This window comes from Apaloderma vittatum, unplaced genomic scaffold, assembly GCF_000703405.1.
Source record: "Apaloderma vittatum isolate BGI_N311 unplaced genomic scaffold, ASM70340v1 scaffold30442, whole genome shotgun sequence".
NCBI lineage: Eukaryota > Metazoa > Chordata > Aves > Trogoniformes > Trogonidae > Apaloderma > Apaloderma vittatum.
The window spans coordinates 1,765-19,316 of NW_009704652.1; the positions used below are offsets into that span (position 1 = coordinate 1,765).

The window sequence follows — 17,552 nt, forward strand, 5'->3', positions numbered from 1 at the left end:
GGCACAGTTTGTCTTAAGTGTCTAATACATGTGCTTTTGCAGTTTAGCATGTATTTTTCCCAAGGAGATCAAATGAAACCCCCATTAGGTAATCAGTGTGAAGAAAAAGCCCTCTCATTTGCAGATTAGGCCCACCAGTTCCAAACAAATTCAATAAAAACAGTGCCACAAAGAGCAGTGCCACAAACAGAGAATTTTAAATGCTTTGCACATATTATCTTTCAAAGTGAGAGACTTTCATGGCACCAGGGAAATCTGAAATAGCTGTTTCAGTAAAAAGGTGTCCGTTGTACAAGAGAGATCAGGTAATTTGTAAAGTATCCAGTGTTTTACAGTATCTCTAGTCAAGCCCCAAACCCCTTCCAAAAATTAGAAGGCTCCCCAAACAAGGGAAAATCTTGGATATTCCCCTTTCAAGTTACACAGCTTGATAGATTAAATTTTTTTTTGCTTCAATTACAGCTCCTGGGCTAAAGTAACATTTTAAAAATGCTTGCTCTTCTACAGTGTTGTCCGATCACACTGAAAATTCATTCTGCTATTGGTGCTTCTGTCAGCTGTACAAATGCACCTTCAGAAGGTGTTTTTACACACTTAACATTACTTTTGGAAGCACGAAATTGAGTAATACATGAGTGCAGAACCTTGATTCCTTTTTAGGGGCAGGGTAGAGTCTCTGACTTTCACTGTTTTCTCTCTCTCACCACGCTGCATCTTTTAAGAGCAAATTATCAGGTAGTTAATTTGAAAATAATTTATTGACAAAGCCATGAAAGGCTCTGAGTAAAGTTCTAGGGGATTTTGTAGCCTGATTTGGGATAGCTGTAAGAAATTAATCAGTTGAACAAGACCAAGCACATTCAGACACTGGAATTTGTGCCCTTGAGACTGCTGTTCCCAGCCCAGGCACAGAACACACCTCAGAGAAACATCCTTCCAGGATCAGTCATTCCTACGCCTCACCCTCGCGCGGCGAGCACCCCGCCAGCTCTTACATAAGGTCTCTTGCTACATCACTGCCACGGGCTGTTGTAAACCATTTTTCTCCCTTTTAATTCAGGTTCCTAGACAAGCAAAAATGCAGAATATTGCCAAAATAGTCTGGGGAATGGGGATTTCTGTTGTGGATGATTAATGAAATATTATTGTTTTGCACTTACAGGGAAATCATAGTTTCGTGCCAGTAAGGTCAGGGCCTCAATATGTTATGTGCTGTACAAAGATGTATAGAATGATAGATCATTTTCTGTTATGACTGAGCCAAAGCCTCATCAGGTTAGAGGGGAACATTGTAGAAATACGAACTCTGCACTGAAAGCTGAAGCAGACTTTTCTTACATTGGTAGTTGCAATTTCGACGTATTTAGACCCACATTTCTATCTGCATCAAGACAGAGGTCCCAAAAAGATGCTCGTACCCTGGCTCTGGGTAATCGTCCTTCATGATGTGTCCCAAGTTGCCCTTAGATTAGTAAAATATCTGCAGTACTTGCTGAGCTAGGCTGAAACCGGACACCCAGAATAAAAAGCTCCTCAGAGCTACGTTGATGCATTTGATCTATTTTAAAAATATTCTTCATAACCTGAACTCCTCATTACTAACTTCACAGGTCAGGCTGCCTCGGCTTGTTGGCATTAACTGTGAGGGCTGGAAGATCATGCTTCTGGCTGTAGTCACAATGGATTTTACTGCAAATATTTTTATAGAGAGATATATATTATAAAGTACGCTGCCAGCACCAAATCCCGGGATCTCCCGCGTATTTTGTATCTATTCAGCACAAGAACAAGGCTGTTAAAAGCAGCAGTTCCCGAGACTGGTTTGCTGTTAAAAAGAGTAAATGCTTAACACGAGTGGGAAATACCGTCACCTTGGGCTCTGCACATAGACATTGCCCTAATCTCATGCACAAATGTTTTAAAAAATTTTCTTCTCCCAGTGACCAGACCCATCACATACAATCTTTCATTTTGGAATTTGGCAAAAGACCAAGGATCTTTCACTGAAAATTTGCAGTGAAATAATGATCTGTAGAAGTATTTTTCAGGAGCCCTTCCTTCCAAAGTAGATGTGCAACACACACTGATTTGACATATAAATGAAAATAAATCCAGCACAACTTATTTGTATCAAAATGAGGGTAATGAATACTTGAGATACTGATCACTACTCTGTAGTGATCTTTTAGAAATTCCAGCTTGCAGGATGGGAAGAAGTGGGTGTAATCCAACAAAACAATGCAACAATTATGAAAAATTGAAAGAGGTCAAAGTCGAAAAAGCTTTTGATTTCTTTTTGCACTGGCGTTTGTCAAGGTGAGCAAAATCCATTAGCAAGGAGCAGACTGAGTTTTAACACATTTGAGTCTTAAAAATTGTTAATGTTTAATAGGGTGTGCTCATGCTTTATATATCCCTGATAACAATGCACAGACTGATAGGCATCTCTTGAGCTTGTAAATCAGTAGCAGAGCCTTGAAAGGCACACAGGCACTTGGTGTTCACTCTCATGGTTTATTATGTTATCGGAACTCATTGACTGAATTATGGCCTTTTAACAGCTTTTTCTCTGCATTACCCTGCTGTTACTGTAGCATTATTAACCTATGTCCCATTAGAAGACTATATGTCCTTCTCCAGATGAGCACACAGAAGTTCGATGACTCTGTGGCTGTTAAACGTACAGGCTCATTTTCTAGGAGGAACTGATTATTTTCCTGAGTTCCACCCACAAAATCTGCTTACCTGAAGATGATATTGGTTCTGGCTTGGGCTGGTAGAAAGACAAAGACAGGTAGCAGGGAGCAACGTTCTCTCCCCAGTCCTGCGTGGGATGCCTCACCTGCACGACAACAGCTCAGCTGTGGCTGTGTTCAGGACTGCGTACTGAAAGCCAAGGTATGTGAGGAAGAAATGGAGGTGAAGACATCACATTAGTTGTATTTTAAAACTGCAGTGACTCTCTCCCACTGGAGAACTCATCCGTCCTTTCCCGCAGTGCATGCATCAGTCCAGTAGACTGTAAGTTCGTGGGCTCATTACCCGAGAGAGGTTTTCACCGTATCTTATCACCAGGTACAGCCTGAAGCTTTGAACAGTCTGAAGGCCATGGAGAGGGTGCTCTCACTTTCCACGGCAGCAGCCAGCTGTGCTCCAGCAGAGCAGCGGTGCCTCTATGTAAACAGACACAATAAATTTCCTCCACTGGTACCCACTGAGGCCCATGTAGGACTTCTTTTCTGCATTCTTACTGTATCCTATATAGTCTCAAAAGTCCCACTGGTCATATCATTTGCTCAGAGAAGAGTCTGGCAGAACTGCATATTGTGTCTTTCTTTGTCCACCCTGCCTAGACCTCTTCTGCACAGGGTAGGCCCTACCTTGTGAAAAACTCCACTTCTGATAACAAGCCCTGGAGAACAGGCAGACGTGCAGGCACCTTCTTCATGTCAATCTAGTTAAGAGTTTATTGATTCCCCTTGCCTTTGGCTAATGTACTTTTATTATTATTAATAAATAATCATAATTTTCCATCAGTGGAGCCTGCACCCAGGAGCCTTGGAGGATTCTAGCAGAAGTATTATTAAAACTGAAGATTTCTATAGGGTTGAACAGCAGCACAACCCAGTAATCTGACAAAATCTGCAACTTGGGGGCAAAATATCCCTACCTGAGAATATGCAACAGAGTATCAAATTGGCTTCTTGGCCCCAGAACCACCGTTTACAACCGTGGCCTCCTGTGCACGATCACTTGGGCTTTGTTGTCATCCCCCAAGGATGCAAAAGGTGGGGGTGGCTCCTGGGGAGCTGTCGCCCGGGCACGCGGGCTCTTGCAGGACCCTGCCCTGGCATGGGCTATGACTCAATGCCCCTGGGCTGTCGAAGCTGTTGCTGTGTTCTCCTCCTGGCTGGCACCTCCTCTGCAATCGCTGCCCAGGCAGCCTCCATCCTTAGACCTCTGCCTGGCCAGCTGCAGAGCCTCATCCCGGCCCCTCCCAGGTTACAAAGATCTGGGATCTCTTTCCCAATCCAGGTGGAAGGATTGCCTCAAGGGAACAGTTTCTTTGAGAGGATTGCATTCATCTGCTCATAAACAGGCAGGACAGCTGGGAAGGAGTCATCACCATACTCACAGATGGACATCCAGACACACAGCCCTCTGGACAGTAAACTGCAAAACAGTGACTGAAGTGGTTTCAGGGGTGTTTTGGGATTGCCGGTAGAGGATTTTTGGGACAAAGATCAATAACAGTGTCAGCAGTGAAACGGTATTGCTCAAGGAGGTGATTTTACTGGGGTGACAGGAAAGCAAAGAGAAGCAAGGCTGTTACCTGTAAGTAGACCTACTCCTGTCTGCAATCCTGAATTAGCAGATCTTCATGCCATCACCATTCCAACCCCTCCTTGGTCAGCCCTGTCTTTCCTGAGGACTTTCTTACCAGCTGCACCCAGGGCCATGCATTACTGTGGGCTTTCCCTCCTGCATTCTGCTTCCTCCGTTGCATCACCAGTGGTCCAGCTCAGTCCTGTGACCTGGCACTGTGACAGCAATCCAGCACAGGTCCTGTCCCTCAGTTCTCCTCCTGAAACCGTGTAGATCACAACATCCCGTAACACAGATTTTCACTGGAAAACAGACACCTTGCCCCAGTGTTGTAGGTGAAATAGGAGCTCCAGATTAAGATAATCCATGTTTCAGAATAAAACATGGTGCTTTATTTGGCAGGAAAAAGAAGTACATCTGGTCTAAATGGAAGTAAACAAGACCTCAGCACCTTTTTCTCTGTGTAAAGCCACTTCCCTGAAAGGTGTGTTCATGCAATGACAGAAGGGCTATAAAGGGACCCCAATATGCTCATACTCACACTTGGATCTAGACATGGCCATACAGAGTTTGCTGCAGTGCGTGGGCTCTAGCTCGCTGCTCTGTTGGGCAGCAGGGCTGGTTGCTCTCCTTTACTTTCTTACCAGCGCAAAGAAGTCGGTTTGCAGATTGCCTCCTGGGCCACGACCTCTTCCTCTGATTGGAAACTTGAATGTGGTGGACCTCAAAAAGCCATTCCAGTCGCTGACAGAGGTAGGGTCTGGGGGTGGCGGTATGGAGAAGCAACTATATTTGATATAATTTTTCTGATATATTTTATGATACAAATGTCACACGAAGGCACTGGACTAATTTCCTATAATCTGCCAAGCTGCTTTCTTTAGGCTTTTCAGGTCTGCCACATCCAATGTGTGTGTTGCTGAGAAAAAAACAGGGTTGATGCCAAGAAGTACTAATGCAAAGAAATGGCCAAAGGAAGGTGAGGAGGTGGCTGTGATTCCCAGCCTCTGGCTCAGCCACACACTTCATGAGCTGCTGGGGATGAAAGAACCAGCGTTAATGTTATCTCCCAAGCCGTCAAACCACCATTGATGAAAACAAATTCAATTTGTCTGGTGTAATACCAGGAGCTGCTTCTAATCTGAAATTCAATTTTCAGAATGTATCTAATGCATAGCAAATGGTAACCCAGGCACATCGGAAACAAGAAGACATTTGGAGTGGATGGCTTGCAGTGTGTTTAAATGAAGTCTAAAATACCGGCTGAATGATCGGATTGTCAAAGCCACCCTTCTGTGTAACAGATGATTCATATTTAATTTGTTATAAAAGCCTGGAGCTCCTGGGACATTATCTACAAGTATGTGCTTCCCAGTTAGATTCCAGCTTCTAGTGGCCAGCAAATAATTTTGCAATGACTGCAACACTACCCACCTTGCCATAATTAGAGACAAGTGCTGTCCTGAAAGAAAAAGTTATTGTCTAGCTTTGTTTTTGTAGTGTTTGTGGCTTCACCCTCAAAGATACGTGCACACCCGCTTGCCTCAGGTCAACAGCGTTAAAATAAACAGGCCTGCCTGCTACAGCAATTTCTAAACAGCCTCTGAATGGTAATATCACTACGCTGGCCTGTTACTGCAGAACACCACAGGAATGCAATGGCACTCTACTGACTTCTCTGATGGAGCAGCGATAGCAGACACCTTGTTGTGCAAACAGGGTGCACGCAGAGATGCTGGCAATTGATGGCTGTTGCTCATTAGCTGCATTACAGCAGCACCTGCGGACTTCAGGCAGGGCTGGGAGGCTCCTTTTGGGCTAGAAGCCACCCAGGGCAGCTAGAGCTAGCGTTTGGGTCCAGATCAGGTTTTGAATGAACATATTTATTCCCCTTGACAGCTCTCCAAGGTATACGGCAACATCTTCACTGTGCATTTTGGACCCAGGAAAGCTGTTGTGCTGGCTGGATATGAAACCATCAAGGATGCCCTTTTAAATCATGCTGAAGAATTTGGAGAGAGGGCAGAAATACCCATATTTAGGAAAATGACACAAGGAAATGGTAAGTGGCCTTTCAGTTGGTTAGTTTCTGAAGTTTGTCTGTTTTCATAATGTTCTTACAGCAGAGACTATCATCTTCCAACAGACTGCTTTTTATTTATACAGCAGCTTTGGTACCGGTGTGTAAGAAGGCCTTACAAACATTTATTAATGACAGGTAACATAAGAATGTTACACCTTTATTTTAGGCATAGCATTCAGCCACGGAGAGATGTGGAAAGCTATGAGAAGATTCACCTTGTCCACACTGCGAGATTTCGGAATGGGAAAAAGAACCATTGAGATCCGAATCTTGGAGGAAGTAAATTCCCTTATCAAATATTTTGACTCCTATCATGGTGAGTGTCAAGACTGTAATTCAGAGATAGAAAACATGTCTAACAGAACAGTAAAGATTAGTGAAATTTTAAGTCTGAGCAAATGGTAACTCGTAGTTCAGCATATGCTGAAGTAGGTTATTAAACTGAGGCCTTAAAACACTGAAACCAAGTTCCCTGCCATGCACTCTGGGTGGTGAATGAGGTTTTTTCTTTGGGAGCTCAGGACTGCATTTGCATAGGAAACCAGACTGAAATGAGAATAATGACACTGTCGTTTGCTTTCATTGCTTGACATACAGGGAAACCATTTGATACGAAGATGATACTCAACAATGCTGTATCCAACGTCATCTGCTCTATATTGTTTGGAGAGAGGTTTGAGTATGATGATCCTGTATTTCTAACTTTGCTGAAGATGATAAATGAAAATACTAAGCTGTTGGGCTCCCCTATGGTGCTGGTAAGAGCTTTAGTTTATGTTTTAGCTTTCAGGTTTTGGGGGGATATCTGTGTGTTTGTCCTCCCGCCCTCCCATATCTTCCTTCTTGTGAACAAGAACATTACCAGGCAGCCAGACTGTACGGAACACATCTGCGGTCCTGCATCCGCAAGGCACAGATGCCCGAGCCCCTGTGCTTAGTCTGTGAAGCTTATTAGCAGAAGAAAAAAGAAGCAAACTCTTAACAGAAGTAACCATTGTACCCTCTTCTTGGAAAAGCAGAAGTACATTACTTCTCTTAGAGATTGGCTGTAAAATGCCACCTCGCTCCCATTCCGAGAGAGAACACTCTAATTCTGCAGCTTGGACTGTACAATCAAATGTGGGGGAATTTTGGCCTGAAATATCAGGGCATGGGACAAGAGACCAGCAGTGTCATTTGTGATGCCAGGATGTGTTTAATATGCCAGTTAACAGTAAGACTTCTCTTGCTCCACAGTTATATAATTTCTACCCAACCCTCGGATTTCTCTCTGGAGCTTCCAAGACTGTGCTACAAAATGTCAGTGAACTGAACGCTTTTCTCCAGAAGCTCTTCCAGGAACACAAAGAAGAGTTTAATGAAAATAACTTAACAGGCTTTGTTGATGCTTTTCTGATGAAACAACAACAGGTACCATAAACTCAGTCTCAGAGTCTTTCTTTTCTCTTAGCTCTGACTTATTAAGACTGACCATCTCCCAGGGACCAGGAGTGAATGGAAACAGAAGAACTGCAGTGAGCAGAATATAACAAAGGTCATACTCACAGTGAGCTGTGCTCTACTCGCTCCATAGCTCCACTGCAACTGCTGGTTAAAGGAGTCTTACTAGTCAAGATGTCCCACATGGGTGAAATAAGTTACCACTCAGCACATGTAAGGAAGAGATCATCCCAAACCTTCCTGCAAGAATGGCACAGTGATAAACTTCACTGCAGTAACTAAATTCTGACTAACCTCATATCTAGACCTGGGGATTGCACATACACTTAGGACCAGACAAATTCCAGACAGCATAAGCCCTAATGCTAAAATAATAACCATTTATTTTCCCAGAGCATATAAAGTCACAAAAAGCTAAAATGCAGATAAAAATGGTGACAACACAGTCACATATTGCTGTAGAACTGTTGGCCATTACCTGTTTGTTTTGAAGGAGTCAAAGAAACCCCACACTGCGTTCAGCAATGGAAACCTGTTGTTTTCAACCCTTGACCTCTTTGCCGCTGGGACTGAGACTACTTCTACAACTGTGCGCTGGGGTCTTCTCCTGATGATGAAATACCCAGAAATTCAGAGTAAGGCTGAGAAGTCCTCTTGTACAATATATTCTTGTACAATATACAATGCTTAGGGCTTTGGTCGTGGAAGGGAGTGGAACTCTTTCAGTGTTGTCTTAGAGTAATTACTCTGAGTACTCTGAGAAAGATATCAGCCCCTGACTTTACAAAGGAATTTTATTCAGCTGCATTGCAATAAACCAGCCCAGCCAAGTGGGAGAGGCTAAGGGCCAGTCTACAGTCACAGTAAAGCTTCCCCATCGTTATTTTCCTGCAGGCTATGGGCTTACGTCACTAAAGGTCCCCTCAGGAGCTGATTCTGATCTGGTTTCTGTTGAAGGCTACGGGGTAACAAAAGTGTGTGACTGGAATCAAGCATGGGGTGTACTGCAGTGACTCCATTCAAGCTCCCTTGACTCAACAACAACAAACCTGAAAGAACCACACCATGCCCTGACCTACCCAATTCTGCTCTCCCCAAATACCCCTCAAAGTTTTCCCTTTTATTCATCTTGGCCAAACTGGGGGACATTTCAGTTGCAAGATAAGAGAGTTATCAGCTTCTTAATCCTTTCCTCCCTCCAAGGAAAGATTCAGGAAGAAATGAACCATGTCATCGAACCAGGAGAGCTGCCTAAGTTGGAGGACCGGAAAAAAATGCCTTACACAGATGCAGTGATACATGAAATACAAAGGTTTGCCAATATTGTCCCAATGGGTGTATCACGATCGACTCCTACTGATGTGGTTTTCCAAGGCTATGTGATTCCTAAGGTGAGCTTTAAGGCTAACAGCTTATGCTGCACAGATTCCCTACAGTTTTATTTAAAGCAAACAAGAAGAAAAATATAAAAATCTAAAGACACCATGATGTGTGGTTTAATCTATGATGTGATCCTTTTGTCTTGGATCCAGGATAGCTGTTACAGACATATGTTGAACTATGTGACAGCTGCCTAAATCCAGATTAAACAGTGTTGAATTAAATCACACTGGTGTGGATCTCTTATGCCAAATGTGGAACCTCTATTTCCACATCTTTCTTGGTGGTCCAAAAAGAGAGCAGCAGCTCCTGATAACAGAGACATACTGGGGCAGGGAAGCATCCCCCAATTCTCTTTGCCATGGCTCAGTCTTATTTGCCTCTTCACATTAAAAAAAGCAAGCAGCCTGGCTCGACTGGGAAAATGATCTGCTCTAAACATCTACCGTGAGTTTCTTTGATCCTTTTCAGGGTACTGAGATTATTCCTCTGCTGACCTCTGCTCTGAATGACGAGTTACACTGGAAAACCCCGCATCAGTTCAACCCTTCCCACTTCCTGGATGCTGATGGGAACTTCATTAGGAGAGAGGCGTTTATTCCATTCTCCATAGGTGAGAGGGGCAATGTGGGCACCACCTGGGGCTAGGCTAGTGGCAGAATTTCCACAGATTCCAGGAAAGTATGAAAGCTGGGGACACAGAACATAGGATAAGGGATTTCTGGTCATTTGTCCTGTCTACCATTGCTGTAGTAACCAACACTTCTCTGGAAAATCTGGGAGACACTCATTTACCCATAGCACATATCTACAGGTTTCTGTGGGGTTTGAGACTAAGTTAATAGCACCTCTAGTATACAGAGAGAAGGAAAGAAAGATATCCTACCTCAGCAGCCTCCTCTTCTGGACTGTATGTCCAGTTTTGAAGGTCTCAGACATCAGCGCTAACACTTACGGTGCTGATCATCTACTTGTCTTCTGGTTGTTTTCAGGACGAAGAGCTTGTGTTGGAGAAGGACTGGCCAAAATGGAGCTGTTCCTCTTCTTTGCAGGCTTGCTCCGCAAATTTGTTTTCCAACCCCCTCCAGGAGTGGATAGGTCAGACCTAGATCTCACTGCTGATGTTGGCTTTACCTTGAACCCAATGCCTCACCTGGTTTGCGCTGTGCCCTATGAATGATCAAACAACATGGAGTTAGAGTAGTAAACACCCAAAGCTTGAAAGCAAGTGTAGTTACAGGGGAAAAAAGCTGTCTGTACCTCAGCCTTAGGGGAAGGAAGACACTGGGCACTGCTATTTTTCTCTCATTCATGCCATTCTTTCCAACAGCTTTTGCAGTGTCTATATAGTGCAAACCCTTCAGACACCCCTGAGAACTGCTCTCAGAAACAGGGTGATTCTGGAACAGCACATAAGAGATGGTTTTCAGGGCTGTTTGAAAGAACAAAACTGCTTCAAACCTCCTCTACAGATGTAACCCCCCACAGCCTCACCTCTCAGAGTCTCCGTAGAGAATTTCTCAGCTCATAGTCCAAGCTCTATAACAGAGCTGATTATTGATGGGCCAGCTGGAGACAATGGACACTTAATGGATCTAGAAATCTCCCCAGAATGGTTGTGCAGCTGAGCCTCAGACTGAGCTTCCATTGTGCGATACAACCTGCCTTATCTTTATTACAGAGTCCCAGACATAAGGGTGTAACATGGGCTGATGCCAAGAGCCAGGCACGGGACAGTTATCAGAAAACATCTAAGTGGTTTGGGAAGTGGGTTCATTCCAACTCACACTAGGCACTGTATGCTGAAGAGCTTATTTATGATGGGGCAATCTAGCAGCTTTCTGCTTCTGCTAGGAAAGGCATTTCTCCCACTCACCTCACCTCTCCTGGCTTCATGCTGGCTCTGCACTTGTCCGATCCCTTACTGGGCCATCTTAGATCCCTAAACTGGCCGAAAACGATTTGCTACAGAAAGTGAAGTGTTTCTGAATCAGCAGTGTGAGGGTGATGCAGCCTCAGGCTGGGCAGCAGGACTGCCACACTCCCATCAGAGAGCTGGCAGAGGCTCAGTCCTCTTCTCTGCTGGCACCTTAGGAGCCATAGTTGCTCTCTAGATCTTCCCTCCACAAAGAGAGAGAGAGGATTCTTCACTGGATTATTCAACTGCTGTAAGGTCTAAATTGTTCACCCTCTCCATTGATTGTAGGGTGAACCATCATCAACAGGCTCCTAATTCAAACTTCAGTCTCATGTATCAGGTGTGTTGGGATGAATAGGGACAATATTTTCCATTTGAGTGAAAATGGGGCTTCAGCTCTTTAGAAAATACTGCTGATTGTCTTCAGCTCTACACCAGATACCCTGCCCCTGGCATTTCAAGCTGACTTCCTCTCCAGACGTTCCTTGTGTCAGGGTTAGGCAGCAAGGTCTCCAGGCAGAGTAACAAATCAACCTGCACTGCTGAGCAAATACCACTGCCACGAGTTCCCAGGGAAGTTGTATGTGCTCAGCACACAGCAGGAGCAGGAATAAGAACTGCAAACAAAATTTTGATGGTTGCAAAAAGTGCTTTGGCTGTTTATGTAGGAATCGAAGTTACAAATTCAGAGCTGACAATGCTGACGTTCTGCCAGCAGAGATCCTGCATCACTGTCAAGACTAATAGGATTTTGAATGTAGTCACTGTGAAAATAAATGTAAGAGAGTCTGGAAAGAGAAGCAGGTTAGGCTTTTTTACCTGTACCATTAACTTGTCGCATGGGGGTCTCTGCAGAAAGCTGGTGACACCCCTGAGACTGTGGCTGTCGTAGAGCAGCTGTTTGATTACTAGAGTTAATGATTTATTTCATGTAGCTGCTATTAGAAGTAGGAGCAACTAGCTGTACCCACAAGGCTACACCCACTGAGGGAAGCGTGATATGTGTGTGAAATCTGAATGGTGGTGCAGGTACAAGCCAGGAGGCTGCTTCGTGTACTGTGGAACAGGCAGGAAACCACATGTAGGTTAGGGAGCAGTGAGTCACTGAAGATGCTTTTGTGTTGGTGTGGAGGCAGGAAAGGCAGGTCAGGATGAAAAGAAGAAAGGGAGAAACAGAAAGTTACAGACTGAGGGGGCGGTTATGGTAAATCTATAACTTAAAGCTAGAGTTATTGTCCTCTAAAGCTGATCTGTGCTGCAAATGGATGGAAAGAAAGGAGGAAGAGAACACGAAGGGATGACAAAGGGCAGTCTTTGGCCAAGACTCTTCTAGCCTGAGTTCACGCAACTAAAGGCAGCACTCTAATAGTTGTGTGGTACCTTGTGCATGTACTAGCATTGCACTTGTACGTGCATTCTGCTATGGTACCAGCTCCAGCTTCTGGTTACATCTCAAGGAGTCTGCTTGAAAGCTGTATAACAAGAAAGCTTACTTGCTTATGTTTGTTTTGCTGTTGCACTCTTTGCAGTCAAGCTACGACCAGCCTGACCATATCCCCTACTTAATAAATAAATATTTTGCTCTGTTGATGCTGATCTACCTGGCACACAGCTTTGGGGGGATTTAAGTTAATTTAGAGGATGCAGGGCTGGTGCTTTACTGGCTGGCTCTCCCCAGGCTGGCTAACTGGGGGTTGGCGCATGGTGCCCACACTCCACATCCTACAAAGCACCACCTGGTTCACACGCTGTGGCAGGGGATTGCCAGGCAGGCATGAGGGACCGAGGACAACCTGGCTGCGAGCACCCCGAGGGGCTCGGCTGCCCTAGGAATGCACCCGGCGTGGTGTCAGTGCCTGGCAGGTGTTTTGTGCTCGGCTCTGTGTGCTCGGGCAGGGGAGCACGTAGCAGCACAGCTCCGGTGTGAAACACGAAACACGTACCAGACACATTATTGAGACAGGAATTTCTTGTCATCGCAAGAGCTTTACTTACTTTTGTCATTTTAATGCATTGCACTCAGCATGGCTTAAAAAAAAAGCCCAATACACTCCCCCACGGGCTTTTCAGAGATAATTTAAGTCTCTTTTTGAAAGGCCTTTTTATGATTTCAGCAGCTCCCAAGGCAAGGATGAAATACCAGGAGAAGAGCAGTAACTTTTGCACAGCAGGGTGCTGCCGGTCAAACAAAACCCTGCGGGAACAAACATTTTGCACAGGGCGCAGAGCATGTGCCATCGCGAGTCCTCATCACAAGGCCCACGTTCTGCATCCTCTGCCAGCCCTGATCCTTCCTGCCTGTCTTTACAGCCCCTCTGCCTCTTCGCTCACTCAAGCAGGCAGGGTTGAGTCATCCTAGGCATGCTCTGGGGGAAAACGTCGCCTCCAGCCCATTTCTTGGAAACTAATAAAGAAATCCCAGAAATATTGCAACACACTTGCTGCTTCTGCTTCTGGGCGGCTGTTGTGCTGTAACGTCTCCGCACCATGCAGGCAGCTCCAGCGAACAACCAAGCAGCTGTTTGTTCTGGGGCCGTGCTAACCATAGCCATGTCCCACTTATGATTAGGTCTGCCTCGTTCCCTACCTCCTTTGCATTTGTAGGGCTGAGGACCCATATTTGCTGAATAATGGCCTTTATACAGTCTAACCTTTGGATAAATGTACCTTTAGCCTTGTGCCTTCCAATCATCTACGACAACTCCTTCTTCCCTGAACGATCTTATTCCATTGGCTGTTTATTATCAATATTCTCCTGAAAGCTACTATTCAACCCAGTAGATCTCAGTTCTTTCCATACAAGATTTAAACCTTTACGAGGGATGCAAGCTCAGGTGTTTAGCATCTTTGAATTAAAATAATTCCATCCTCCTCTCTTGTTCCCCTTCTGAAGCCTGCCAGGTCAGCTGGCTTCATTAACTTCATTAACTTCTTCCCTCTATCTCTTAGAAGCTGCTCTTGCAAAATGAAGAACTCTCTCAGAAGTTCCAAATCTAATTTTGTCTTCCCATTCCACTGATGAATCCACTCATGATCACTTGATCCAAGCTAATTTTCCATGGCTAGCTATTACACGTCCTCTACTTCAGACACTAAGTCTCAAATCACATCCCTTCTGGGCAGTTCAGAGCCGACTTTATGAAGAAGTTTATGGGCTACAACCCCCGGGGCTACACGGGCTTTACCATTATTAACAACCTTCGATCTCCGCCTGACATCAAGGAAGCTGAAGTCTCCCATAGCAATACTATTTTCTCTCTAGTAACACGGAGATCTCAAACCCTACCCAAATGTGCATCTGGAGGTTTCGAACAGGATTCAAAGCAACTTTTTTATTTCCCTGTATCAGCAGGGTGTTTGGAGGGTCACAGCACTGCTAATAAGGGACCTCAAGGTCCCAGGGGGAGGAGGAGGCTATAGAGGAATGCCAAGCACCTTTTCCCATGTATATGTTCTTGCACACACATGCATGGGTTTGTAATTTGAAACTCTCTTTACTTCTGGACAGGCTTTGCAAACTGCTTAGACCACATTCTCTGAGGTGTTTAAAGAGGGTGGAGTATGCAGTATTTATTTAGGTACTCTACAAACCTTAATAAGAATCGAGTGCTTGTAGCAATCGCAGAGAGCAAACAGAAAGCCAGCTGGCAGAAACTGAACAGTGCCACTGCATTTTTATTGCTTCTAACCCCCAGAAAACAGATTATTACTAAAAAAATGTCTTTTTTAGTTTCATTTATCTCTGATCCTACATTGGTTTGCCTGCTCTGTGCAGCAATATTATTAGCTGTACTCTATTTTTCAACTGGCTATAAAAATTCAGCTTTTAAATTTCCTCCTGGTCCAACTCCTCAAAAAAAGTAACCTGCACTTGGTGGATCTTAGAAGGCAAGATAAATCGCTAATGAAGGTAGGACAAAAACCCCCAAACCCAGACCCTTATAGATTTTAAAGCTGCCTGCCTGGGATATATCAGTGAGAACTTTTTGTCTTTTATAGTTCAAACTAAATTGTAAAGGTGTGAAAATTGCTTTATAATATTTCGCTGTTTTTTTTCTAGCCAATGTCTGTGTTGATGCAATGTCATTTATGAGCCATCAACCATTAAAAAAAGACCTCTGGGTAATATGGGATTTCTTCATGTAATTGTGATGATGTACATGAAGTATATAATGCTTGCGGGATTTGAAATATTAATTTGACAGCTTAGACACCCAGAAAATCTTTTATAGCATTAGGACATAACTAACACGAAATGAAATTGCTTCCCTCCCCTCTGCCCTGGAGAACTGGCAAGGGGAATTCTACGATGCAGTGACCCCAAAGCTGCTTTGGAGACGGCCAAATCCAGATGCCCCAGCGCAAAATCCTCTTCCCTCATGATAAATTGGCTACGCATTAAAAGCTAGACAGCGGTACAAGGGAGGGATGGAAGAATTGCGCTGAGCAACCAGAATGAATAGCCTGTAAGCTCTTCTATTAACCTGTAATTAAGAAAACTTACCCCACTTACGGTGGCAAACCGTTGTTCTTCAGTGCAAGACGAGGCTGGCACAGCCCGGGGCGTTTATGCCAGGCTGCTGAGCTCTCCCTCCTTGGCTTCGCAGGCAGCACCCTCGGGCATTGACCTGCGCCGGGGTCAGGGAGAGAGTGAGCAAACAGGCAGCGGCGGTTCGTGACCAGGCGTGGACGCAGCTCCTGTAACGCCGGCGCTCAGCAAACAGCGGCGGGTCCCTGGGAGCAGCAGGGCAGTGGGTTAGCGCTGCCACGGGGTGAGGCTCCCGGCTCCTGGGCTCCTTGTGGGCGATGTCAGGGTTGGGGTCAGTTTAACCAGCGGGGCTGGGCAGATGCCGCTGCAGCCTCTGAGAGGCGGTTTGGAATTACCTTTGCATGCTTTCATCACCTGCTAGGCTATATTTGGGATTGCCTGTGTTTGCCTTTACTTTGGGAGTACTCGAGAGGGGTCATCCCTCCATCTCACCCCAAAGAGAGCAAAAAATGGAGCAGCAGGCACCAGCATTTTTTGGCTGGGCTCCCCAATGGGGTGCTCTCTCTCCCTGCAAAAGCTGCCGGTGGAGCCGGTGTGGGGTGAAGCGGCTGTGTGTCTGCTTAGGCAACAAATTTTTTGGAGCCACCACCTTGTTCCAGCCCAAACTCTTCTCAGCTGTCCCCAAGTGCTGTTTTCAAGCTGCCAGGGAGCCAGCTGCACCCACAGTGATGAGGCAGAGGCACGCAGGAGCAGTCAGCATCCCACCGTCCCCAGTGCAGCGCTGAGGAGACACACAGGCAGGGATTGGAGTGAGGGGCACGACAGTCTCAGCCTTGTAAAACACGGGCACGTAGCAGCAGGCACGCACACGACGGTCCTTATGCAGCGTGGATTCCCCCACCAGCCTGCCTCGGTCTGCCACAGACCCCCTTCCTTGGCAGAAAGGAGCGGGGATCTATGCACAGCACAGCGGCTCCAGCAAGGCTCCAAGGCAGGGAGCTGCAAAGAATTCGTCCTGGGGCATGAGGCAGTGAAAGAGCCTCTCCGTGTTACGGCAAAGATATATGCAGAGCCGTCCCAGTGCAAAACGTGCATCGCTTTGGGCACAAGCGTGGGGACAGTGGTTTGGGCAGCCTCCTGCTCCTGCGATGGGTTTCCCTGCTGTGCCCAGCTGAGCTATGAGTACCCAAGCCAGGTCCGAGCAGAGGGACACGGATTTGCAATTCGTGGTCATCCAGGGCAAACTAAACACTCGGTGTAGGGCAAACGGCTCCTCTGGTCTAGTAGGGATGCAGGAGTGCTTTGGTATGCGACACATTGTACCAAAGCTATCCTGTGCGACAGCATCATTATCTGCACTGAAACAGCTTCTCCGTTTTCATCTTTCTCCGGTTTGCCAACTTGTGTTGCCATTTGAGGTCCAGTCTTTAAGCCTAGGTGGGTTTTTTATGTTTTTCATTTACTTTCTCCTTAACAGCAAAACCAAATCAGCAATTCACTGATGAGGGTGGGGGTTCTTTCATGGCAAGAAGCCTGAGATCCATACGGATGTCATCCAGACATGCACGCCTCGTGCTTGACCATGATGAGCTCCGGCTCACAGATGCTGTTCTGCAGGGAGCGGCTCTGCAGCAGGCACCAGGACATAATATGTCCTTGCAGAAAGCAATGGGGGATTGCCCTGTGCACACTCCCTCCCTTCCTGACCATCACAGCTCACCTCTTTTTCAGCTTGCGGAAAAATATGGTCCCATCTTCACCCTCCACTTTGGGTTCCAGAAAGTTGTGGTCCTGACCGGGTATGAAGTTGTGCGGGAGGCGCTTGTGAACTACACAGAGGAGTTTGTAGACAGACCATCCATCCCAATATTTGACCAAATTCAGAACGGAAACGGTACTAGAGAATTGAGCGTGGG

The 17,552-nt window shown here is 45.6% G+C and overlaps 2 protein-coding genes across 2 annotated transcripts in view; both read left to right on the forward strand.

The window, feature by feature from the left end:
* The first annotated feature begins 4,881 nt into the window (after positions 1–4,881).
* Positions 4,882–10,409, forward strand: LOC104270693 (cytochrome P450 2K4-like). The gene is made up of 9 exons (XM_009865125.1): positions 4,882–5,079; positions 6,226–6,388; positions 6,576–6,725; positions 7,007–7,167; positions 7,646–7,819; positions 8,343–8,484; positions 9,053–9,240; positions 9,701–9,842; positions 10,222–10,409. The coding sequence occupies exons 1-9, from the start codon at positions 4,882–4,884 to the stop codon at positions 10,407–10,409; spliced, it is 1,506 nt and encodes a 501-aa protein (XP_009863427.1).
* Positions 10,410–14,864: 4,455 nt separating this feature from the next.
* Positions 14,865–17,552, forward strand: part of LOC104270692 (cytochrome P450 2W1-like) — an 8,413-nt gene continuing 5,725 nt past the window's right edge. Inside the window, 3 exon segments of the mRNA XM_009865124.1 lie at positions 14,865–15,004; positions 15,006–15,057; positions 17,368–17,530. Coding sequence (XP_009863426.1) covers positions 14,865–15,004; positions 15,006–15,057; positions 17,368–17,530 — 355 coding nt within the window.

Coding starts and splice junctions, on each gene's coding strand:
- LOC104270693 (XM_009865125.1), top strand. CDS start 4,882: ATGGCCATACAGAGTTTGCTGCAGTGCGTGGGCTCTAGCTCGCTGCTC. Junction 7,820..8,342: donor TTCTGATGAAACAACAACAG/GTACCATAAACT, acceptor TTTGTTTTGAAG/GAGTCAAAGAAACCCCACAC. Junction 9,241..9,700: donor AAGGCTATGTGATTCCTAAG/GTGAGCTTTAAG, acceptor GATCCTTTTCAG/GGTACTGAGATTATTCCTCT.